We start from the raw sequence: 25996 nt of genomic DNA on the forward strand, positions 1-25996 counted from the left end.
CCTTCCTTCCTTCCTTCCTTCCTTCCTTCCTTCCTTCCTTCCTTCCTCCCTAGGTGAGAAGAGGCTGCTTACCTGCACTGGGTTTGGATGATGGTTGCCTTTGTTCTTGAAACAAGTCACAAAACTGATGGCATGCCAAGCTCTTGCCCTAGAGCCCTTTGGCAACAAGGACACCCAAGCTGCATGCCATGAGCTCCTTCTCTGCTGGTTTTCAAAGGCCCCTGAAGCCAATGGAATCTGCACAGGGTTGAGCTTACTTCCTGCAGAAGCTCACCCTAAGATTCCACTATTACTTGAGCTCCCTGCTCAGCAGGCATGGAAGACTGTAAGGAATGGAAGGACAGCAAGGCAAAAGCCTCAAAGGACAGGCAGACGAAAGAAAGCAAGACAGCAGAAAGGGAGGGATACCTCAGAAATAGCCTGGAGAAAAAAAGATGTGGGAAACAGATATAAATAACCCCAGTGGAGCAGTTAAAGCAGACAGGCAAGTTGTAGGACACATTCAGAAAATGTCCACTGTCCATCATCAGAGAAACCAGGACATTTTATGGAGATGTGCCCACGTGAACTCAGGAAATGGGGAGAACACTCATCAGTGTTAGAGTTAGATGGGTTCAGGATTCTAACTTCTTTATAGTGTTTTAAGTGTTGAGATTATGGGTAATTCTTACTTCTTTCTGTTTTCTTCCCCCCCACCAGTATTTTTCAAATACGAGTATTTTTTTAAATGGGAAAATTCTAATTAAAAGTATATGTAAGATTTTTAGGCTATGGTAAGACAAAAGAAAACATTTGGAGATGTATTAAAACAGATATTCGAAGTCAGAAAACATTATTTTGAAAACTTAGCAAAAGAACTTGTTCGAATAAACAGATTTTTAAAAATTTCATTACCTTAACTAAGCTATTAGTTCTAAGATATGTGAATAGCTCTGAATAAGGCTTCATATCTTTGTAAGGCCATGGCACTGTTTCTGGCAAGTCATATGCCTACAGACAGGCAGGTTTGGGGCGTGTAGACTATAGGTTTGCCCCAAAGACACTGACACGAAAGCTCAGGTCCTTACTACTCTTTGCAAAGTGAAGGCCATTTTGTTTAGAAAACTGAGTTTCATATATACAATTGCCTTTTAAATAGTGAAAGCAATTTAGAAACACACTTATGTACAAATCCTTAATTCAGAGGACACCCTCGTCCTTCAGAATAATATAGATTTACCTTCACAAACACTTGTGGCATTCTGTGGAGAGGCAACTGAAGTCTATTAAAAAAAAAAAGGCAAGGATATTCAATACAATGGAGTGTAGAAATAAATGTCAAAGCAATATTACTAACATATTTGGGGAGGACATTTCTTTGATGCATAGCTCTTCTTTCAATCACAAAAACAACAATAAAAAACACACCATTCCCAGCCTAACCTTTGCCTTCCACGACAATGGATTAGGAGTAGGTCAGGGAAGGATCAGTGTCATCCTGGTGTAGGGACTTCTCTGCTCAGTCAACAGGGCTGATGGATACTGTGACCCCCAGTAGCTGCTGACCAGTAGGTCTTGCACAGTGGGGAAGAGGCATCTGGCTTTGGGCTTAGGGCCCCACCTCAGTGTTTGCTAAGTGACCGTAAATGTCAGGCTAGGGAGTAGGTACTAGGTCAAGGTGGGCTTCCTCAAATAGTGGGCTGGCCCAGGTTTCCCGCATTCTGGCCAGAATCTGAGTTTAGTTAAGCCTATATGCGCCTGATACACCATTAGCCTCCCAGGCCAGCAGATGGAAAACAGGCTCAGGGGCTCCCCGTGGGGAAGGCAGATGTCAGGGGAGGCAGGGAGCCTGGCTTCCACCTTGGATCTGCCGCTTGCACTCAGTGAAGCCACGCTGAGTCAAGTGAGGATGAGCTCCTCCCCTGCAGCATCTTCCCTGGCTAACCAAGAATGCAGAATTTCTCTTGGACTGTCTGGGCAGCAACTTCAGTTGCTAAAATTGCTGCGTTCACCTTAGCTGGAAGCATTGTCAACTTTAAATAAGGGAATAAGCATAAGCATTGCAGGAAATATGAAACACATTTAAATGCAAAATTAACTTACTGTCTTCAGGGGTGTAGCTGGTTTTTTCCTGGGGGATAAAAAGATGGGGCTTTGTTAAAGCATAATAAAGATAAAGTGGAGCTGACTACTTATCATTTTACTCTCGAATTTAAACTAGAATAATAAACGTGATATGAGTGTGTTGGACGACTGTCCTTGAAGGGCAGAGGGGGATGGAAACAGGATTTAGCCTTGATCCTCCTAGCTTCAGATAGAGTCCACTGACAGATGGCAAAGAGTTAACTGGGGATAAACAGAAGCACCAGTTGCCAGGGAGTGGGGAAACTGAATTCTTCTTCCAGTTCTGCGGCTGATGACTCTGTGACCTCAGGCCTCTTTCTCTCGCCTGCGAGGCCTGGTGGAGCTTTAAGTTTCCTTGTCTGTAAAATGAGTACTACCATCAGTATTTTCAAAGCGTGTATGCAGAGCCCTCCCAGCCTCCAAGGGCACCCTCGGGCTACTGCCTGGGGCCGCGGGTGGAGATAGGAGGATGGCCCAGCAGGGGAGGCAGCCCCCAGCACCTCCTTGGCCAACTGCTGCCCTGCTCAAGTGACTTACTCTCTACTAGGATTTCATCCTGAACAGGGAAATCCAAGACCAACACACGTGTGAAAACCACCATGATCTGTGGGTCCTGAAGGGGTTTTCTGAGCTAACGCTCTGATTTGCCTTGGTTCCGGTAGAGACTGTAATCTAATATTTTAAGGGTATGTGCTTCTCTTCTGTATTTATTTTAAAGACTCTCTCTCACCTTCTCTCTCCCTCTCTCTTGCTTTGTTTTTGGCTGAGAGCTGGAAGACTGGGGGAAGAACACTAAATTCCTAAGTGCACTGGGTTAGGCTTTTCATCTGTTATTTAAACCTCACAGTGACCTCTAAAAATGGATATTATTGTTACATTTTAGAGATTAGGAAACTGAGGCTCAGAGAGATTAAGTGACTTGTGCAAAGTGATAAAGCTGAGCCAAGGGAGAACTTTTGGTTAATAGACCCTTGAACTTAAGAATGTCTTTGCTTTGGGGCGTCTGGGTGGTTCAGTCGGTTAAGTGTCCGACTTTTGGTTTTGGCACAGGTCTTGATCTCAGGGTCGTGAGATCAAGCCCTGCTTCAGGCTCCAAGCTCAGTGGGGAGTCTGCTTAAGTTTTTCTCTCTGCCCCTCTCCTTGACGCGCTCTCTCACCCTCTCTCTCTCTTTCTCTCTCTAAAATAAATCAATAAATCTTTAAAAAAATGTCTGCTTTACACAGAAGCAGGATTAAGATTATAATCATGCAGGCCAGCTTTGCACATATTTAAGCGTGCTTTTAAAAATATCCTATTGAATCAGTATAAAATTATGGGGTCACTGTGATACTAACTCATCTCCTAACAGTTTACAAAGCTCTTTTAAATTCAATAAGGAAGAATGACTCTCTTATTTCACCTTTGAAAGGAACCTCGGCAGTGTGGCTTGGATCAAACCATCCAGTGCATGCGGTTGGGTGTACGTGTGTTTGTTTACGGATCATTACCTACTTGAAAGAGAAGTGGAGGAGGAGAAAGCAAAGATGAAACCTGCTCGTGGGTCTCAAAATTATTCAGGTGCTGGAGCTTCTGTCTGAATGAACACAAATCATTGAACTCAAGATTTAACTAAAAATTTAGGGGAGGAAAGGCTGCTAGTCTTATTTTCAGCAGGGGACCCCCTCGTCCAACTTGAAGCATGCCATGGGGGTGGAGGAGGAGAACAGAGCAGCGGGGCTTCATTTCCACACTCTTTAGGAACACACCTGTTGTGATGTGAGGTGCACCTGTATCTGAGCTTGGGCTGGGGCGCTCTTCTGGATGGAAATAGCAGAAAAGCACCCGCTTCCCCCCAGGTTCTCAGCCAGGACCCCTTTGTGGATTGCAGGCAGGCCCTGCCCACAGCAGTGGTGGAGACCATGCACTCACATCTCACAGAGCTGGTCCTGCACAGCAGGTACTCACCCGGCCCTGGGCAGCGGGGATGGTGCAGCAGGAGAAGGTGACTTAGCGTCCCAGGCCCCGCTCTTACGACCTGCACAAACACACACACAGGTCAGTCCCCAACTCCTGAACCTGGGGCCGATGGTCACAGTGAGGCTGGCCTTCCCGAGAAGCTCAGAAATACAGGCACATTTTTGGCTTCTTTCAGTTAAGCATGTATAGGTGGTTACATTGATGCTATTGGGGAAAATCTGTAGGCAAAGGTGATGGCATATTTATATAATGTCAATTTATAAGCTCAGAACCAGGATGTGAATTAGGGACTCCATCCTAACATTTCTAAATGACTTCCTCTTTTTCCCAATGGGACAAGTGTAGAGCCCCTTGATTTTATGGGTTCAGTGAAGGGCCCCCAGGCCCACAGCCAAGAGCACCCACTTGCATCTATATCCGCTGCAGATGGGCACACCAGCAGTGCCTAGAGACGGAAAGACACGGACCCACCACTCCTGCTACGTGCCTCTAGCCATTGCTTTTGCATGATCACACTGACTTATGCTCTACACACCTAACCTCCCAACCAGAGGCTCTTCATTCACCTCTGAATTCTCAGGACCTCTGCCCATTGCCAGATAGGCACATTGAGACAAATGACAAGCTACTGCCCAAATCTCATCTTCCAAAGTTACAGAAGGGACCCAGAGGGCCTTGTGCACTGTACCTCATTTCCCCCCAAGACAGAAAGCAGACAATCACGAGGGAGGAACTGAGAGACAGGCAGAGCTTCACCGCTGGGACAGAGCAGGCCTGGAGGGGAGCGCCAGACCCTGGGCCAGCTCCCCAAGCGTCTCCTGCCTGCCTCCTCTCAGGCTGATGCTCGCCTGCCTGGACATTACAGCTCCGTAAGACAAAGCTCTTTATTGCCTTAGAACGAACCGAAGATCTATTTTATTAGGAACCTACTACATTTCTAAGTCCACAATTCCTATTGGACCTACAGGGGTACTCTGTAAATAGAGGTTGGACCTGCCCTCGGTATGTCTTATTTTAGTTTGCAAGATAAAGCACAAATAGGTGAGCACAGAGACATAATCACATACGAGGAATTACTGAGAAGCTGGTACGGGAAGAGCACTGTGTTGGAAGAGCTGAAGAAGCAAGGATACGCCTCTGCGTCCTCGGGATTTATAACCTGAGGGCACGCACACACTGTGCCCCCTCAGCTGACAGGACCACCTATCCCAAACACAAGAAAGGGGCCTCAAGAACTACTGAAAATAGAGCTCATGGGGCGCCTGGGTGGCTCAGTCATTAAGCGTTTGCCTTCAGCTCGGGTCATGATCCCGGGGTCCTGGGATCGAGCCCCGCATCGGCTCCCTGCTCGGCGGGAAGCCTGCTTCTCCCTCTTCCACTTCCCCTGCTTGTGTTCCTGCTTTCCCTCTCTCTCTCTCTGTCAAATAAATAAATAAAATCTTAAAAAAAAAAAAAGAAAGAAAATAGAGCTCATAAAGCTCATTCTCATGTACTCTACTAGAGAGAGGCCTTCAGGCCTTCACTCAGAGCCCATCCACCCGTCTTCTACATTCAGTTCTTACACGGGGCCAATTTCCATGAACGCTCACAAATGAGAAGAACAGCCAAGAGTGCGTGGTGTCGCCTCCCCAGCGCTCTGTGAGGAAACGGCCCCTCCATGCGACTCCCACTTAGATGTTATCTGACCTTGATGTGACTTTGGAAAATATTTTGGAAACATTTTGAAAAAGAGACCACATTTGGAATTTTTAATATTTCACATGACGATAAACTGAAATGTCATCTGGAGTATGCGTCCAACTGTGTTTCATCAGCTAGTGGACCAAATTGATGCTGTTCTTTGAATTCTTTTTTTTTTTTTTTGAAGATTTTATTTATTTGACAGAGAGAGATAGCGAGAGCAGGAACACAAGCAGGGGGAGTGGGAGAGCGAGAAGCAGGCTTACTGCCGAGCAGGGAGCCTGATGCGGGACTCGATCCCGGGACTCCAGGATCATGACCTGAGCCGAAGGCAGACGCTTAACGACTGAGCCACCCAGGCGCCCATGTTCTTCGAATTCTTAATACCTGATTGACCCTATTAAAATACCTCTGGCTATTCATAGATTTTGATGGAGATCTCAGGGAAGGGGGAAAAAAAACCCACCCTTGTCTGAAAAATAAGGAAGTAGAAAGAAGGCCTAAGTCAGAATTTCCTCCCAGGGGTTTTCCCTCTTTTTCAGTTCCACGGGCTCATCTGGCCTGGGTACATTGCTGTTGTCATATTTACTGCCTGGCTTCTCTACGAAGCTTCCCTTCCCTTCATATCTTTAGTCTGCCAACATGTTCCTTCCCCCTTCCTTGCTCATAAATCACTTCTGCGATCAGAGGGAGGGGCACGCCACTCCCTCTGTGGTGGCAATCCAAGCACCAGTGGAAACCCATGGTCTCTGGTCAGAAAGATGGGGTTCTAGTTACTTCTTTGCCACCAAACTGGCTGGTGGCCTCTTAGAAGCCACTGTGCTTCAGTGTTTCCCTCTGTGAAATGGGGACACAACCACCTACCTTACCTAACTCAGAGTTATTGCTGCAAGACAGTAGGAGAACTTGGAAAATGTAAAGAATTAGCCAAATATAAACTAATACTGCTGGAAAGGGACTGAAAGTATTTGAGGTTAAAAACATTACGCTAAAGAAAAGAGCCAGATGGAGAAGGCTTTATACTGTATGCTTCCATCTATATGAGATGTCCAGAAAAGGCAAATTTATAGCAACCGGAAGCAGATCAGCAGTTGCCTAGGGCTGGGGGTGGGAAGAACATTCACCAAAAACAGGCATAAAGGATCTTTTGGATTTGGGGTGGGCATGGAAATTTTCTAAAACTGGATTGTAGTGATGGTGCAAAAAACCTCTGTAAATGTAATGATTTATAAAAAATACTGCATTATACATGTAAAACGAGTGAGCTTTATGATATGTAAATTATAACTCATAAAGGATCTCGGTAAATGTGATTATCGCTATTTTTGTTTTCGCATCTTGTTATCAACCATCGCAGTGTCTCCAGATGCTGGGCTCTATGCCGGGTACTTTAAATGTGCCATCAGCAAGCCTCACATCACATCACGTGGAGCAAACGGAGGCTCAGAGAGGTTAAGTGGCAGGGCTGGGTTTGAACAGCAAGGCTAGCTGAGTTTAAAGCCAGGTGGACAATTTCCTCTCCAGCCAATGCCTCCTAATGTTACTCTGGTCAGATTCACTTGCTGTTTCTCCCTTATATGGGGAAAGATTAGTGAAAGAGAGGCGGGCTTTTGTGGATGCCCATGGGAAGATGGAGAATGACTCTCTTATCTCATAGGCCGGTGACCCTCTCTGCTGCTCTGGGCCTGAAGTCAGACCCAGGGGCACGGCTGAGGTAGGACAACTTGGTCCCCTCTTGGTGACCAGGATCCTTGCTTTCTGGCAAAGCCAGATTCTTGGCTGGAATACTCCAAAGGAGAAATTGGGAATGTGATAGAGACGTGTCCAAAAGAATAATAAAAGAAAAGTCGGCTTTATTTTAATTGTATTGAGCAAAAAATGATGTTAATGTTTGCACAACTGGTGCTTACCGAAGTTTCTCAACTAGGAAAACGACCTACTCTTCATTTTTCCTTCTATCGCGTGTATTTTATGCATCATCCTCTCTTCAGTTTCACATACAATGTTGGTTAAGTTTCCTTATCCTTAACAATCTCAATGTTGGCATAGTAAGCCCTTGGGATTTCACTGTCTTCTAGAAACTCTATTATTATTGGGGCTTGCGCACCAGCTGGGGCATCCCTTACTCTCAGGCACTGTGTGAGCTCTTACCAAATAAAGAGATTTAATTTAACAGCTTCAGAACAATTTGGCTTATAGGTAAAATTCAACTTGCAGGCTGGCAGGGAATTATAAATTCCCAAACTCCTCCCCCATTTTAGGAAATAAGGAGAGAGAACACTTTCTAAAGGCTACCTACTTAGAGGAAATTGAGAAATGCATGCCCTGTCTACCTCTTCTGACAAAAGCTACAAATAAATCAGCCAGGGGCTGCATGAGCTTACTTCCAAATCACATTTAGAGATAAATCACCAAAACACTTCAGTCTTTCAGTTTGTTTAGACCAGTGGTTTTTAACTGGGAGTATTTTGTACCACCCACCCCCCCGGGGGTCATTTGGCGATGTCTGGAGACATCTCTGCTTATCGTTACTGGAGAGGGGTTGGTATTGGCACCTAGTGGGCAGAAGCACCCAAGGATGCTACTAAACATCGCACAGTGCACAGGACAGAGGGGACAACAAAGACTTATCGAGCCCCAAATGCCAGTTGTGCGGAGGTCGAGACACCCTGACTTAGGGTAAAACTCTATGCAGAAAGGAAGACACAACTGTCCCCTGAGATGTGTCCAGGGCCCTCTGCCAGACTGGCTATGAATCAAGGCGTGCAAAACAAAGGATTCGGAATAACGGCACAAAGAGCTATCACTTTAGGAGTGGGATTCCTATATGTTTACTCAACTTAACCCCCTCCCTTCCAAGGACCAGGTGCCACTTTTTCTCCATGTTTTCAGAGGAGGAGACTAAGACACGTAGATATCGCTCAGCCTGTTTGGAGCCTGGCACCTAGCACACGTCAGAGCCAAGCCCTCTGGCTTTGAAGTCTGTGCGGTCCTGCAACTGCCCTTCTCCATGTGGAGCACGGAGCACAGGCAGAGGCCGCCCCTGCACCTAATCCACTGTGTAATACTCGGCAAGCACCCTATGAGCCGTCAAAGAGCCAAAAGCAACATCCATTAACCAGAGGCTGGTGCCCGGGTGCACTGCTCGGACAGGAACATCGACCGGAAGCCTTAGCACTTCCATGATGCCTATCCAGGCACCGTCTAAGTCTTTAAAGGCTAGTAGATGGTTATACAAAGACACAGGCAAGGAGTCTGATTATTCCTTTTATCAAAACCATCTCTGAAAACTGCACACTCAGAAACTCATTCTAACTGTTCAGGTTTGTCCCTTCCAAATTATCTCACTTCCTCCCTCCTCCTATACTTCCTCCCATCTGTATCCAACAATCACATAACCAGGAAATTATTTTCTTGTTCAGGTTTGGTTCCTTCTGATGCCTCTAGTATTAAAATATAAAATATAGCTACGCTAGTTTGTTTTTCAGAGTTCATGATGAACTCTGAAAAACAAACTGAGGGTTCTAGAGGGGAGGGGGGTGGGAGGATGGGTTAGCCCGGTGATGGGTAGTAAAGAGGGCACGTTCTGCATGGAGCACTGGGTGTTATGCACAAACAATGAATCATGCAACACTACATCTAAAACTAATGATGTAATGTATGGGGATTAACATAACAATAAAAAATAATAATAATAAAAAAATATAGCTATGCTAGAGTAATAGACAATCAATGGATAATAAATCCAATGGGCTAATGCCTTCATGGTGGTGCCACGTGATTCCTTAAATACAGCCAGTACTGGGGGACTCATTCACTCTCAACCAACTGACTAAATCACCATTTCAGCACCTACTCTGATCCAGGTCCTGTCTAGGCCCTGGAAACACAGCTATTAGCAAGACATGGAGCTGAGGGTCTTATAGGAACGACAGGCAGAGATCTCAGGGGAGATTAAAGGGGCAGTGTGGGTACTACAGGGATGCACACCAAAGGGATCCACCCCTATGTGTGGTCAGGAAAGGCCTCCTGAACACGTGAGATTTAAGGCAACATCTTCAAGGAGCTTGTAATGTACTTAAGGAGATTAGACTGAGACCCAGCATAATTAGAGAATAGGTATGGGCTGAGCGTAGGTGGGACGAGACTTAGAGCAAAGGAGAGCTCTCTGTGGGCTACAGAAAACACAGGAGGTTTCCTAGAGGGGAGACCTCAAGCTGGGCCCTGAGGATGGGTAGGGTTTGGTGTCATAAAAGTGAGAACATAAACAAAGACCACAAGGCACAACCCGTGATGAACAGCTGATTGGAATAGCGGGGGTGTTTTACGAAGAAGAGGTCCTTGCAAAGTAAGAAGAACACTTGAAAAGGCAAACACCAGAGATTATTAAGCTATCATTCTAAAGGAGGGCTTAGGCCTTCATGTACGTTTCAGGGAAAGGTTTTCTGTTCTGGTCATAACAACCCTTCTCCCTTGTTATCAGGAGTCAGGCGTCACCACTCCGGCTGGGACCAAAGCAACCTTGCCATGACCTTTTAGGTTGTTATGTTGACATGTGTTCCCAGAAGTTAAGATGAGCTGGAAAAGGTGGCTCTGACCTCTTCCCTCCCCCCCCCCATAAAGAGCCTGTGGGTTTAGGGGGAGAGAATAAATAAGACAAGAACTTGTGAGGAAGGTGAACAATTTTTCAGGAAATGAGTCTGTGGTCTATAAAGAAAATAATTCTTTCATTTTCTCTCAAGGAGCATGTCCCTCGAAGCAGAGCTCAGTCTCCCAATATCTGTGTTCAGCCTTCAGTGCTGGGAGGAAAGGGAGTGTGTGTGTGTGTGTGTGTGTGTGTGTGATATGGGCTGAGTGGGGGAAGAAGGAGGGAAGGCTGGAGAGGAGGCCCCTGCCCCTCTCTGCTGGAACAGGGTGGGGTGTGGGCACCACCCAGCATCGCAGGCCTTGGCCTTGGGGCTGCCAATCTGTACAGCAGACAACTAGGAACCATGGGGTGCATGGTTTGGGTACGGGTGACATGGTAAAACTAACTTTGAAGTGGAATAAAACTGGCAACATTTGGAGGCTTTCAGAAGCTCATCTTCGTGACGGAGGAGAAAGCCCAAAGGCAAGGGTATGGCTAGTGGACTCTCGAAGACAGGAGATAGGAGGTGTGAAGTGACAGTGTAATAGACCAGGGTGGTCACAACTAAAATGGAAGCGTGGATTCTGGGAAAAGACATAGCAGAGGCTTTGGAAAGAACCCAGGCCCTCAGACATGTGGCCTGCAGGCTAACAGGCACAGAGGACTATGTCCACCCTACACGGAGGGAGGCCATGAATGCATTGAGTGTGAGGCCATGGGAATGTCAAGTGGTTCAGAAGAAAAATCAGGTCAAAAGCTGGACACCAGGAAGTTATTGGCTTAGACAAGAGAAGTGAAACCAGAAAAATGGATGAACCCCAAAGATGTGAAAGATAATATTCTTTCCTGAGCATTTGCTGTGCTAGGCACGCACGAAAGCTTTCCCATGCACAATTCCAGAATTCTCCTGTCACAGGGCAGGGACTCTTATCTCCATGTACAGAGGAGAAAATCTGGAGAGTGGAGAGGCAAAGGACGGCCCAGAGTGGTACAGCTGGCAACGGGGAGCACTGGGATTCCAACCCAGGTCTGTCTGGTCCAAAACTCAAGCTCTTAACCACCACACTATTCTGAAAGGAATGGAGGGCTGAGGGCCAAATGGTGCAGACATCCTCAGTCAGCGCAGGGGCGAAGGAGGAGAAGCCAGCAAAGTGCCAAGTGAGGTAGGAGAAAAACCAGGACTTGGCTAACAGAGGCCCAGGGGTCTGGGGGGTGGGTGGCGCAGGGTCCCTCAACATAGTGGCCACCAGAAAATGGAGGAGGACAAGACCTTTTGTCACAACTTATTAAGAAATTTGGAAAGACAAGTGATTCTTAATATTTGGTCTGAGTTGTTTATCTTATTTGGAAAAGACTGAAAAACCAAGCCCCCAAACATAATCATTTCACACACACAAAACCCAAACACCAAATCATGCATGTACTTTACCTGAAGCTGTCCCTGGAGGAGGGGCTGGCTTTGAGGAGTTATTTGGCTTGATGGATCTATTCACCATGGGAGCTTAAACACACAAACATACATACATATAACAATCATAGATACAGTTCATTGTGGGAGATTCACACTTACAGAAAAATGCATCGTGGGAACAATGGGGTCAGAGCAGGGAATTTGTAAAGAATGGGAAAGACACTTGTTAAATACATAAGCCATGAAAGAAGTCTTCTCAGAAGAAACGTCTTTGATTAAAGGGATAATCAGATTATTTTATGATAGGGATTTTGTTAAAGTGAACGCAGGCTTGGAATTTCACCGGCCAAACTGGCGGTCCAGGAGATGAAAGAGTTTTTGTTTTCCTCATCAGGAGAAGTATATCGAACCAATAGTGGAGGGACCAAATTCCCATCTGTCCTGCCACATGCAACACACAGCATTTCTCTTGGATTTTCTGGGGTTTCGGAGTGGGAGCAATTTAATGCCTATTTATGGTTTCATGGTGATGGGTGGCTGAGGAATTCAGGTGGGTCTTGAAGCTGCTGGTGCTATCTGGGGAGGCCAGGAGAGGGCTGCTACAGAACGGCAGAGGAGAAACGGAGTATGACTACTTCAGAGTCGAGTTTGTGAGATGACGGACGTTACTTGAAGAGGTATCCTTTCCACAGGATCCTAGTGTCCACAGCAACCTGATCCAGAGTGAACATGCCCTGCTCCACTCCCGGCTTGAGGGTACGTGGCTTTTAGAGATCATTCACCATCACATTTGTTATTCCTCGAAGGGCTTTACCAACAGGTGTCTCCCTTCGCCTGAGAGAGCACTACATTTAAAGAGTCAGGACACAGAGAGGCTTTCACTCCCTCATGTCTTCCGTCCTCTGTGGACAGTGTTCCGATGCAATAGTTTTGAGGCCAACACGGTGGCCTATGGCTTTGTGAGGATTAAGTTTTATGAGAAATCCATCCTAAGTGAGGACAGTTAAATAAGAACCTAGATGCTTTCCGAACTTGAGATGGGAGTATTAAAGCACGGGAGGGGCTGGAGGAAGAAGGGGGTGAAGGGTGTGACTGAGATGGGTCTGCATGGATGCTCTGCCCCCCCCACCCCTCGGCAGGGAGGCAGATGGGAGAAGGGGGGCCCGGACTTTGTGTGCCCCCTGCTGCTTGCTACCCAATAGTCTCCTGTGCCCCTCCCTCAACTGCTACAATTTTCAGGTGCTCAAAACTACAAACTCTTGCCTTTTTCAGCTGGAAATGAACTGTCTTCTGTGGGGTGAATGTAGTTCTCATCTTCATCATCCACAGGGACCACGTAATCAACCTGAAAGAGAAATACAGACGTGAATGAAGAGGAAGCTGTCCACTCCGGGCTTACTGTCTGGGAAGAAGTGGTTGTTGTTGTTGTTGTTATTTAAAGATTTTATTTATTTATTAGACAGAGACACAGTGAGAGAGGGAACATAAACAGGGGGAGTGGGAGAGGGAGAAGCAGGCTTCCCGCCGAGCAGGGAGCCGATGCGGGGCTCGATCCCAGGACCCTGGGACCATGACCTGAGCTGAAGGCAGACGCTTAACGACTGAGCCACCCAGGAGCCCCATAAGGAGTGGTTTTTAAAATACCTTTATTGAGATCGAATTCAGACACGATTAAATTCCCCTATGTGAAGTGTATAACTTGGGGGGTTTGGTATACTCCCAGAGTGTGCAAGCATCACCGCAATCTAAGTGTAGAACATTTTCATTGCCCCCAAAAAGGAGCCCAGTACCTGTGAGTGAGTCACTTCTCATCTATCCCTTCCCCGACCTAGTCAACCACTAATCTACTCTCCGTCTCTAAGATTTGCCTATTCTGGGCATTGCATAGAAATGGAATCACATAATATATGGTGACTTCTTTCACCTAGCATAATATTTTCAAATTCAACCATGGAGCATGTCGGTACTTCATTCACTTGTATGGCCAAATAATATTCCAGGTCTATGAATGTACTGCATTTTGTTGGTCTATTCATCAGTTGGTGGACATTTGGGTTGTTCTCTCTTTGGGGCTATTACGAATAATGGTGCCAGGGACATTCAGGTACATGTATTTGTGTAGATGTATATTTCTCTTGGGAATATACCTCGGTGGAATTGCTGGGTCACACGGTAGCTTCTGTTTAGGTTTGAGGAACAGCCAAACTGCTGTTCCCAAGTGCCTGCCCCCTCTTCCATTCCCACCAGCAGCGTATGAGGACTCCAATTTCTCCACGTCCTCACTGACACTTGTTATTGTCTGTCTTTTTGAATATCGCTATCCTGAGACGGGAAGTGGTGTCTAATTATGGTTTTGGTTTGCATTTCCTGATGGTTGATGATGTTGAGCATCTTTCTGTGTGCTTCTTGGCTCTTTTTATATCTTCTTTAGATAAAAGTCTGACTCTTTTGCCCATTTTTAATTGGGTTGTCTTTTTTATTACTAGGTTGGAAGAGTTCTTTAAATGCTCTAGATAGAAGCCTCTTTTCAGATATATAGTTAGCAAATTTTTTTCTCCCATTCTGTAGGTTGTCTTCTTACATCCTTGGCTGTGTCACTTGCAGCACAAAAGTTTGACATTGTGAAGCCCATTTTAACTCTTTTTTCTGTTGTTGCTTGGTGCCCTATCTAAGACACCCCTGTCTAACGCAAGGTCAGAGAGATTTATACCTTTGTTCTCTTCTAAGAATGTCATAGTTTTAGTTCTCACATTTAGGTCTAGGATCTATTTTTGGCTAGTTTTTGTCTTTGGTGGGAGAGGGGTCCTCATGTTTTTGTATGTGGATATACAGTTATCCTGGCACCATTTGTCTAAAAACCATTCTCTCCCCACTGAATGGTCTTGGCAACTTTGTCAATAATCAATTGACCATAAATTGGGGGAGGAAGTGATTTCATATTGCTAGGAAACAAAGGAGATAATCAGATCCCAAATGTGGTTTTTGCAACCCATCTTGGTGGGTAGCCCAGATGGATTCTAGAGAAACAAAAACCAAACATTTATTGAGCACTTATTGGCAAGTGCTCATCTGAGTACTCTCCATGTGTTATTTCACTCCATCCTTATAACAGTCCAGTAAGGTAGGTGCTGCTGTCAGCTCTATATCAAGATGAAGAAACTTGAAGAACCCGAGGCACAGAGAAGCAGAGTAGCTTGCTCATATCCCCATAGTTAAAAAGTAGTAGAGTCTGGGATTCAAGAATCAGTTCAAAGATCCATATTCTTAGCCATGACATTCTATGACCTTCCTGCCTTCCCTTCTCTTTCTATCTTATTTCTACCCTCTCTTCACTTAATTGCTATTTCTCATCTCTTCACCTCCAAACCTGGCCTCTGTGACCTTGGATAAGTTTTTCAACCCCTTTGCCCCTCATCTGTGCCATTTCCTTTTCTGTAAAATGGGGATGATAGTACCCATTTCATAGGGTTCTTGGGAGGGCTTAATAGGATAAATACAAAGTCCTCAGAACACCAGTTGATTGCTAGCACTCATCAAGTGCCCGCCACTCTTGTCCCTGTAGCACAGGTGCTCCTTCCTCCTAGGTTTTGCTCCCTCCCCAACTATAGTTAGTCTATACCCCTATACTGTTCCTGGAACCTGCACAGCAGAGCTAAATATTTTTAGTTATTTATGCTTGTGCTTGACTTCTTCTTTTCCTAGCTAATGGTTCAGCCAGATCTTAATGTTGGCCTATTTTTTTCTTTTTTAACCTCTTTCTTTATCTTGACTGTCCATCTGCCCATTCCAGAATGCAGCCTCTTCCATACTTCTCCTTTTCCTACTGGTTCAGACTTGCCTGAGCCACCTCCACAAGGCTGCTATTAGCAAAACTCTGCCTCTCCCCACGGGAGTCCACTCTCAGCTACTCACAGAAATGGAGAGCCTTATATAACGCACCGTATTCATTTGTATTCTGGGTCTGAATTTGTATCTTCATATAGATTTGCCAAATGCTGAAAGAATTCACAGTGAGCTCCTAACAGCCAGTCTCCGCGTCCTGTCTCCTGCTCAGCTTCTTCCTGCCAGCCCCTTCCCACCCCAAAAGGTCAGCACCGCCTCTCAGACAGACAGACAGACGGACAGACGACTGGCCAACCATCCTTTCTCTGTCAGCGGACTTTCTGACTTAAACTAGCGCTACAGTAGATGTCATAAACAGAAAAGCTTACAGAGGCAGGCAGGGAACAGCCATGGGGACGAGTGCAGAAGAAGGCTGTGTGCACACCTCATAAGAGTGGTGGGGACTATGACCAGCGCAAACAAGGGTCAGGGACTCAGAGCTGAGCTGGAGGGTTGCCGTGAGGCTCGGCTGCTTTGAGGCTGTGACCGTTTTCAGGAGAAACTACAAAATGGGGTTTTGTAAAGAATCTAGAATATGCTAGAAAGGAACATATGACACATGGAATCCTTCCATGTGAGAAGCACTGTATTTAGTGCTGTATATGTGTTCTCTTACTAAATCCTTAAAAATAACCTGAAGAGATTAAAAACTGAGGCTCAGAGAGGTTATCTGGTTTGCCCAAAGTCACACAGCTAGTAAGGGTCAAAGCAGGACTTTGGGCCTAAATGCTGCCTCTATCTTATTGCAATTTCTCTTTTCCATCTCCTGCTGGGCTACAAATTATATTAAGGTGGAAATGTGGGTCGTTTTACAACATGTTTGTACATGTTAGGTTTTATCACTTTTGGCATTTAGAAATAGTTATTTCTGGGGCACCTGGGTGGTTCAGTGGGTTAAGAGTCTACCTTTAGCTTAGGTCATGATCTCGGGGTCCTGGGATAGAGCCTCACGTCAGGCTCCCTGCTCAGCGGAGAGTCTGCTTCTCCCTCTCCCTCTGCCTCTCCCTCCCCTGCTCGTGCTCTGTCTCTCACACAGATAAATAAACTCTTAAAAAAAAAAAAAAAAAACCCACAAGTTATTTCTTCAAAAGCTGCTGTAAGATTATGTCCAGGGATGGTTAAGAGTTGCCTTTATTGTTATTTTGCTTCTGAGACCGTTACACTTGTAGGGTTGTTCTAATGGCTAAGTTTGAGGGCTTGCCTTTGTCCTTATTTAAAATACAAGTACCTCTGGGAGGTATTAGGTATTAGGCCTTATTAGTCATTCCTACAACAGTCTGAATGAGTTTATCAGCACCTTTTCAAACAGGAGCTATTCCATAGGGAACGAGACTCCTAAAATCTGGGTGCTGACAGACGGGATTTGATGAGATAAACCCAGAGTGGAGCCCCGGACAGTCTGTCAAGGTGGGTCCCTGGATAGCAGGGGCTGAGGGAAAAGGGAGTGAGAAGCAAGAGGTGCCAAAAAGGGAAGGGAGGTGCCGCCTTCTCCACAGGCTGTGCAGAGGCCTCCCTACCACTAGGGGTCTCCCTTTGTGTCCCACCGCACACCTCTGCGTCTCACAGGAGAAATGTGGAGAAGTGGAGAGAAAAGGGGGAGGAAAGAAAGCAAGGCAGATGGAGCAGATAAGCAAAGGAGTATAAGGATTGGGAAATCTCTTCGGAGGAAGGAAACCAAGGAGAGAGATCTGGAGGCTAAAAAGAGGGTCCACAGATCCAGTGCTGGTATTACCCATGCGCTCTGGAAATGAAAAGGCTTAAAAGAAGGCCACATATACCCTTTTTGAGAGGAAAACCTCCTTTTGGTTTGCCAGTGGGGAGTTAGAGGGGTGGGTGGTTAGTGCTGCCTGGGAGAGAGGGGCACGGAGGAGGCCAGACCATCCCGGCCCCTGCCCCCTTCTCCCCTCCCCCTTTCCCCACCCTCCTTCCCCTTCCCCCCTGCATCTTGCTTTCCACTTGGACTGGGAAGCCTTTGGGACAGATTTACGTTACCTCATCCTCCAGTTCTTTGGGTTTGGGTGGGACTTGAGGTTTCTGAAGAGAAGTCAGGGTCGGCAGAGTGGAGGTCAGCCTGGCTTTTGCTTTTGCCGAAGGCCAGTCGGGCTTACTAGGAAGTGTCTTGCTGAAGGGCGGAGACTGCCTCTGGCTTGACCGATTGTCTTGAAAGGAACAACAAAGTGTAAGATGAAAGGGGCTCTGGATCATTCCCTGAGCCGAAGTATCACAAATGATTAATCCGGGCATTCCTTAAAAGTGTAAAATGACATTTGGGCAAAAAATCAACTGCCCATTGACTTACATTATAAAAACCAAAAGAATGTCATCAAAAACATCCTCCCAGGGGAGTGATGGAGATCCAGGGACTCTGGAGAGCAAGGCAGATGGAGCAGATAAGCAAAGGAGTATAAGGATAGGGGAATCAGCCCAGCGCTCTGCCAAACAGAGTGGATGGATGCCCTTGGCAGCAGAGAGGCCTAAAAGGGGTGTCCTCCTCGAAGGTTCACTGCGCTATGAACACTTAAGGGCAGTGATTCTCAATCCTGCTTTCACATAAGAACCCCCCCACGGGGAACTTTTTTTAAACTAAAAAAAATTTTTTTTTTTAAGATTTTATTTATTTATTTGACAGAGAGTGAGAGAGGGAACACAAGCAGGGGGAGTGGGAGAGGGAGAAGCAGGCTTCCCACTGAGCAGGGAGCCCGATGCGGGGCTCGATCCCAGGACCCTGGGATCATGACCTGAGCCGAAGGCAGACGCTTAACCAACTGAGCCACCCAGGCGCCCCAACACATTCCTCATTTTTAAAGTGAGGATCATAAGATCCACCTTAAAAGGGTTTTGTAGGGCTTAGGAAGAAAACAGTGGGAGCAGTGTGTCTGGAAGAGTGGATGCCTAATAAACAGGACTAATATACGGACGTGACATGGTGCAGGGGCTAGACAACAGGGAGTCTGCACAGTGGAATCTGAGCACGGATTCAGACTGACACATTGTAGGAAAATCTTAGCATAGGAGTAACTTGGCGTGTCCCATCCTGGGAATAGCCCAGGGGCTCACACTGGCTTGTGCCCCCCACCCCCCCGTGCACCCTTAGCTTCTTGCCACTGCCCCCGCCCCCCGCCACGCCCCCACCTGCTCTCCCCCTGGTGCTGGCTCCTGCCTTGTTGAAGGTGTGTGGTTCACTTCATGCTGGAGGCCTCCTCAGAAGCCTCCTTCTGGGTGGTGGAGTTGTGCTCAGGCTCTAGGGCATCTGCTTTGCTGTGCCGATAACTCTGTTAGGATTTCTAGTTTTATTTGCAGCTCTTGGAGTTTACTGGGATTTCTTAATGTAAGACCGAAGCCCATCAGAAGTAGCAAAACACAGAAGACAGGCTTTGAAGAGCATGGCCTTGAATGAGCTGCTACACCACCCTGAATGGTAGTTTCCTAACCTATAAAATGGGCCCACTGCAGCCTCTTCCTTCTCAGGGCTGTGATGCTTGAACAAGGTCACAAATCTGGTGGGCGGTGTGCGAAGCGGAGCGGTGAAGAGCATGGGCTTTGAGGGCTGAGAAGCGCAGCATGCATCCTAGCCCTGCCACTTACAAGAGCTGGGCCCTGTTAGTTCACTCCTCTGAACCTCACTTTCTTCCTTTGTAAAGTGAGGATGAATATCTCTTCCATAAGCTTCTTTTTTTTTTTTTAAAGGTTTTATTTATTTATTTGACAGAGAGAGACACAGCGAGAGAGGGAACACAAGCAGGAGGAGTGGGAGAGGGAGAAGCAGGCTCCCCGTGGGGCAGGGAGCCCAGTGCGGGGCTCGATCCCGGGACCCTGGGATCATGACCTGAGCCGAAGGCAGACGCTTAACGACTGAGCCACCCAGGCGCCCCTCTTCCATAAGATTCTTGAGAGGGTGAAGTAGGCCACGACTGAAAAGCACTACACTGTTAACTATAAAAACTCTGGCAGTACGTCTGTCTTGCTTGCTGCTGAATGCTCAGGGCTCAGCATAGCTCTGGCACACAGTAGGTGCCCAGTAGGTTAATTGTGGCATGAAGCAAGGGGCTATGCCCGGCGCCCTGTGAGGAGGCAGTTAATGGCAATGACAATGGACAGGGAGCCTTTTACACGTAGGGACACTGCACAAATGTTAGCATCACGTGATCATCACCAACACGCTCCCCCCGCCCCACCTCTGCTGAACTTAGTCACCTGGAACACAGGCTTCTTTTCGGGAGACACTAAAAACCACATCGGGCCTGGAGGCTACATCTGAGCTGTGCCCATTTAACCTACAGCTAACTCCAGACTTAGAGCAGACTAAGACTCCTCACCCTCACCCTCACCAACACAGTCCCCAACAAGGGGTAACCCACGGGCTCCCCAGCTGAAAATCCACAGTCTAGACTCAGCGTGTGACCTGCCTGCGAGGGGGTGGGCATGAAGGAGGGAGGGGCGTTAGCAGATACTGGGATGCTTGAAGATCATCCTTGTTCTGTACAGACATCTCAAGAGAAATTCCAGAGCCTTGTGTGCAGGAAGACCAAAAAGAAGCGGGGACTGACCTCGGCGTTGATTTCTCATGGGACTGTCTGGAGTTGGGGTGGGGTAGGGGTGGGAGCAGCCATCAGGGTTTGCTCCTTTTATCTTTTACCTCTTTTCAGCATTGGCAATTTAGGGAGAGTACCTTTCCCCCTCGAACGGGCAAGTTGTCCATTTGGGGCCCTGTGGTTTCTGAGTGACCAGATGACCCATGTGGAGGTGGTGGGAGTGGGAGGTGCCCATCATCCTGCCAGCCCGGCTTGCCCGCCTTCCCCTACCTGGCAGGCTGAGCACCCAGGGCCTGAGGGGAGGGCTGCCTCACCTATATACTCGCCCCTGGCGAAGGGCAGGGCTGGGTGAACTGTTCTTGTCTCCTGCTCGGCAGGCGGCGGCTCGTAACTGTCGTCGCCAGTCTCCTCGGCAGGTAGCACGTACATCTCTGAGTCCGAGTGTTCGTCTGGGTGTTCGTAGTCGCTGTCCTGCAAGTGCAGACCCCAGGCTCAGTGCCCCAACTGGGCTCAGTCATCAGAACAGCTCGGGCTTTAGGAGGCGAGAGCTGCTCCCCCCGCGTAGGCACCAGAGAGCGAGGCTTGGAAGGGGTGGCTAAGCAAGGTTGAGCGGCCATGAGAGGCAAAGCTGGGGTTGAGGCCAGGCCTTTCTGCCTCCAGAATTTATCACCTGAACCACTATCCTGGGGGAGCATGTGGGCCATTTAACAGGAAGGGTGGCTGAAACTCTGCGTGTCTGCAAAGAAGAGCAGTCGGAGATAAAAATACATTTTTTTTAGAAGGCAGAAAAAAGACCCAATACAATAGAATAACCAATAGGTGTCATTTATCATGGATGCTGAGGGTTGAGGGAAAAGATTAATAAGGAGAGGGTAAGGGGATGCACAGAATATAAATTTTATTTAAGTCTCTATTGAAATTATCGAATACTGAATATTCAATGTATATTGCAAAGACATTGGCACAGTAACAGTTCAAAGGGATGTAAACAAAGTCTCCTTCCCGGGGGGCACCATTCCTAGCTTCTCATGCATTTTGTTCAGAGATCACTTAGCTATCCTCCACACGTACATATATTCATGCGCAGGAAATATTTGATCCAGCACTTAAGAGGTCCTCTGCCCACACTGCCTGACACACTGCGTGATCCATACAGGACTTGCCAATGAACGCCCGGTGCACCTGCCTTTCGGCCGGCCTCCTTCCCCTGCAGTCCTGCCCCGCGGCAGGTGTGGTGCAGCGCGAGCCCAGGGTTGGCTTCGCTGCTGTCTCCTCGGGGCCCATAGCAGGGCCAGCACAGGACGGGAGTGCTGTGTGTTTGCAGTGAATGATGCGGGAGGGAGTGAGGGCTGCTCCCTTGCTCAGTCTGTGGGGGATGAGGGAGAGGGGAGGAGTGGGGTGAATAGCAGGAGACGGACAGAGAAAGGCAGCTGAAAAGAGAGCTTTCCCGGGGTGGCGGAGGAGCCCTGGGAGAGAAGAGAAGGAGGTCCTTGTCCTTGTCTTAAACCCGAAGCGTCAGGAAGGGACAGGGAGGGGCGAGGTGAGAAAAGCCTTGTAGGGGGATTTCCCCACACCCCGATTTCGATAACAGCAGATAGGGAGGCTCAGCAATCCTTCCTGACTGTGAATGCAGGATTCAGCTGAATAGAATAATGGCAATGATAATTATTATCACAACTGACATTTCTATGCACTTGCCTCCCTCATGTGTCCCGTACCACAATGCTATGAGAGTTTTTTTAAGCCCTCAGAGAAACTGAGGCACGAGGAGTTGAGTAATTCGAGTCTGTGATCTGTGTTCTGGAGAAGCCAGAGCTGTTCTCAAACAGCTGGCCTGGGAGGTGGGGTGGGAGCCAAAGAGCAGCCGGGGGCGAGAGCGGGCTTGGCAAGGCTCCTCCTGCCCAGCCTGAGGCTGTTGGGACCCTCCTCATCCTGGCCAAGGAGAGGACGTGATCCCTGTTGTTGGGCATCCCAGGGAGACATCAGTGACCTTTAATAACCATCTGGAAAGTGAAAGAAGCCATAGGCACGCAGACACACGTGCCCGGGCGGGAGCAGGCCTGGGGCTTCCTAGACCTGATCACCCGGAGGCTGGGAGCAGTGCGCATCCTGGGGAGGACACGGGGGTCCTCACAGCCCCTTGGGCAGAGCAGCCTGACTGAGAGGACCAGGCCGGCCGAGGAGGCAGAGAAGGTAGAGGAAGAGCGACTCCCCGTCAACTGCTCTTGGCAGCCCGATGCTGACACTGGGCTGCCTACCGGACTGTAACCCCCAGGAGGCCCGGGCTGAGACAGTGTGCCCAGGCCCCGGCCTGGAATGAATGAATGAGCTGAGCTGCTGCCCTGAGCTCTGAAGGGACTGAAGAGGAGGAAAGGGGTGCTCAGAAGTGCTGAGCTACCCCTTCATTTGGAAGATCTTTTCTGTGGGAGGTGTACTACGAGCCCCTCCTATTTCCAGCATAGTGAAATGATTGAATGCCTTTTAATTAGGAAGGAGTCTATTCAAACTTCTGAAGGAACAGTTTAAAAAAAATCTCCCCTCGGGGCGCCTGGGTGGCTCAGTCGGTTAAGCGTCTGCCTTCAGCTCAGGTCATGATCCCAGGGTCCTGGGATCGAGCCCCGCATCAGGCTCCCTGCTCCACGGGAAGCTTGCTTCTCCCTCTCCCACTCCCCCTGCTTGTGTTCCCTCTCTCGCTGTCTCTCTGTCAAATAAATAAATAAAATCTTAAAAAAAAAAAAAAAACCTCCCCTCAAATTATTCTATATTCTGGCAAACAAAATTCTTTCATTCATTCATTTAATCCTTGAGCAAGCGCAGTACGTTGGACAGTGGGATGGAAACTTTGAAGAAGGGAATGTGTGATCAGGCAAAAAACCTTCTCAAATTGTCCATTCATTCATTCAGTTAATATTTATTGAGCACCTACTGTATGCCGGCCATCGTGCTTGACTCTGAGCATAGTCCCTGCCCTCATAGAACTTACATTTTAGCAGGGGAAACCAACAGTAACCAAATAGTAAATAACAGATAATAAGTAGATAATCAGCCATAAAATAGTTATCACTCATGATAGGTGCACTTGAGGAAATGTTCAGGGTCCTGAGACAGAGAGCAATGGGAGGAGGGATTCTACCTCGGGTGCAAAAAAGGCTTTCCTGAGAAGTAGACAGTGAAGCCAAAGCCTGAAGGACAAGAAGGAGCAGAGCAAGTGAAGAAGGATGGGGACGCTCTTTGGTTTCTCCTCTCTTCCCTTCTTCCTTCTCCTGCCTAAGGTCCGTGAGTCTGAAATCACTGAGCAGGCATGATATTGACCTGTTGTTGTAGGACCGAGGGCAGACCTGCGCACCTGGGCCGTGGTAGACAAGGCCCTGGCAAGGGGTTGCAAGGAAGGCTGGACAGGTGCACAGGGGCCGGATCTCATCTGGCCTGAAGATTTCCTTCTGTGTACAATGGGAATCCAAGAAGGTCAAAATAATTGTGAATGAAGGTTTACTCAATCCTTATTACAGCTGGGACCTTAACTTTGGTTGTTTGGCTTTGGGACACAAATCATCCCCTCCTCTCCAGGCTGATTTTATTTGTGTTTTCTAAGTCCCCACCATGTGCTCTTTTTATTCAGCCAGCGAGCTCAGTTTTCGTGGCCTCCCTGTGGATGCAGACCAGCTCTCAACTTTGTTTGAGCTGTGCCTGATCGTGGGCAGCCAGCAGGGGGCGCCGCTGCAGTGCTTCTGAGGGATCCGCCGCTGCCAGGCCCTGGGAGGAACTCCACACCCAAGTGACCTGCACAGGGGCCTTCTCATCCCCTCTTTCTACAAATCTTTTCTCTGCAGTTGAGAAGGGAGGTACTCCTGGCTCATAATACTCTGAATAAACCCCAGGTGGTATACCCAGTGTGGAGCTGGGCTCCGGCTCAGGGGATGGGAGTCCTGGGCTCTTGTTCCACTGGGCCACGAGTGGCCATGGATGGGCAAGTCCTTTTCATTCTCTTAGCCTTGGTTTCCTTATCTGTAAAATGGCCTTCTTGGATCCTGTCCAGATAAAACACACACAGAACGGAGCAGGCTAACATTCTGGATGAATTTGATATAAATGAGGAAAAATTGTTGTGTATAAAGTTTTTAGGATGTCTTGTCCCTACAAGACTTCACCCAAGAGAGAAGTGTCCACGGGGCCCTGTGGGCTGCAGAGCCACCTTCAAGCGGGTGATGGTTGACTCTGACACATCACCCTCCACGTCCTCATGGCCGGGTCCCTCGCTCACTCTGTGGTCCCCAGCATCTGCTACGGTCCTCTTGGTCACAGCAAGCACCGTGGAGTTTAAAAGCCTGGTTTTGAGATCTGAGGGCCTGGGTTTGAATTTTGAAACTGCAAGTCACTTAAACTCTCCATGCCTTGGTTTCTTTACCAGTAAAATGAGCAGGGCTGATACTCAAATTGTTTGACAACTAGCATGGCTCAGGTGCTGACCTAAGAGTGGCCCAGAGGCCCCCTGATGTGCCAGGCATTCACTCTTTGGGGTCGGTTTGTTTAGGGCTCCTAGATAAGGCCCAGGCAGTGATGGGGCGCTGGGGAATTCAGGGCAGAGGCCTTTGTCAACTGATACAGAAATATTTAAAAACATTTCACATTTGTTTTGGCTGTGCTGGTGAGTATTCCGAACAACAGCACTGAAGATGGGGCTAGGAATGCCTACACAGAGGCGCTGTGGGGTGATGTGGATGAAGCACTTAGCCTGGTACAAACTGGTGCCAGGTCAAGTCAGCCACTGTGGGGTTCTTGCTGCATTGTCTGTCTGTAGGGGCCCCCTCCAGCCCAGCCATCTCCCCGCTGTGATGTGCAGCTGACCAGCAGCACGTCCTTCAGAAACAAGCCCTTGCAAAGGCCTCCCATGGACCCTGGTGGAAACAACACCCTGCTGGTCCCAGGAGCAAATACTTACGAAGTCATCGGACCACTGCTCCTCTTCGTCAGCAGGGTTCTCTGCAACGGCAAGTGGGAAGCAGAAGGCATGAGCTTAAATCTCAGCCGGCCAGCCCCACCCTGTCCACCACTATCCCGCGCCTGCCTTCCTTGCCCTTGGGCTCCCCGGTCCTGTTTACTTGGCCTTGAACAGTTATTACACTTATCTCATGTCCATCCACTTACAACTCCTCTTTTTTTAAAAAAATCCATTCTCAAAGCATAAAGGGAAGTCCCACTGAGGCAGAGCCATGGTACATCTGAACCATGTCTGTCTTTGGTAAGGAGCATTTGTAGGACTTAAGAATAACCCAGGAGGCACCTGCAATCCATACCATGTTGCTTCTCAGGATTTCTATGAATCAATATGTGGATGGTGTAGTAGGAAGAGCACTGGACTAGGAGTCACATAGACCAAAATTCCCATGCAGGCTCTGCTCCTAACAAGTCGGAGAGTGGGCAAGACAGCTAACATCTCTGGGCCTCAGTCTCAAGATCTGTAAGATAACAGATCACTTCTGGGATTTTCTGTGGCTCTAACTTTGTCTCTCTTATTGAAAAGCATTTACCTGGTACTTTACTACATGCCAGGCAAGATTTTCAGAGTTTTGCCCTCATATAGCTCTCTCAAAAACCTTATGAGGAAGCTGAGGCCTAGTGAACATAAGTCATTTGCCCAACGTCAGATAGCAAATAATAGAGCCAGGAGTTGAACCCTGCAGGCTGACTTCCAAGGGTATGCTCTGGACTCCAAGGCCATGCTACCTCACTGCCTTTGAATGCCAGCGTGTAGGCACTGTTCTTGGCTCCGCAGGCAGGATAAAAGTGGATATAACAGGTCTCAA

At 47.9% G+C, this 25996-nt stretch overlaps 1 protein-coding gene across 4 annotated transcripts in view; it reads right to left on the reverse strand.

Moving 5' to 3' along the window:
- Positions 1 to 25996, reverse strand: part of BLNK (B cell linker) — a 75478-nt gene that overhangs the window by 12884 nt on the left and 36598 nt on the right. For 2 of the 4 annotated variants that reach the window (XM_035026068.1, XM_035026085.1), the window contains 9 exons: positions 25132 to 25172; positions 20863 to 20928; positions 20507 to 20663; positions 17653 to 17819; positions 13042 to 13123; positions 11797 to 11868; positions 4049 to 4118; positions 2083 to 2110; positions 1220 to 1262 (listed from right to left, as the gene is read on the reverse strand). In XM_035026068.1, coding sequence (XP_034881959.1) covers positions 1220 to 1262; positions 2083 to 2110; positions 4049 to 4118; positions 11797 to 11868; positions 13042 to 13123; positions 17653 to 17819; positions 20507 to 20663; positions 20863 to 20928; positions 25132 to 25172 — 726 coding nt within the window. The remainder of the gene's footprint in view (positions 1 to 1219; positions 1263 to 2082; positions 2111 to 4048; positions 4119 to 11796; positions 11869 to 13041; positions 13124 to 17652; positions 17820 to 20506; positions 20664 to 20862; positions 20929 to 25131; positions 25173 to 25996) is intronic. The other 2 variants (XM_035026076.1, XM_035026094.1) reach the window with 1 other exon arrangement.

This window comes from Mirounga leonina, unplaced genomic scaffold (assembly GCF_011800145.1).
Source record: "Mirounga leonina isolate KUSES-001 unplaced genomic scaffold, KU_Mleo_1.0 Mir_114, whole genome shotgun sequence".
NCBI lineage: Eukaryota > Metazoa > Chordata > Mammalia > Carnivora > Phocidae > Mirounga > Mirounga leonina.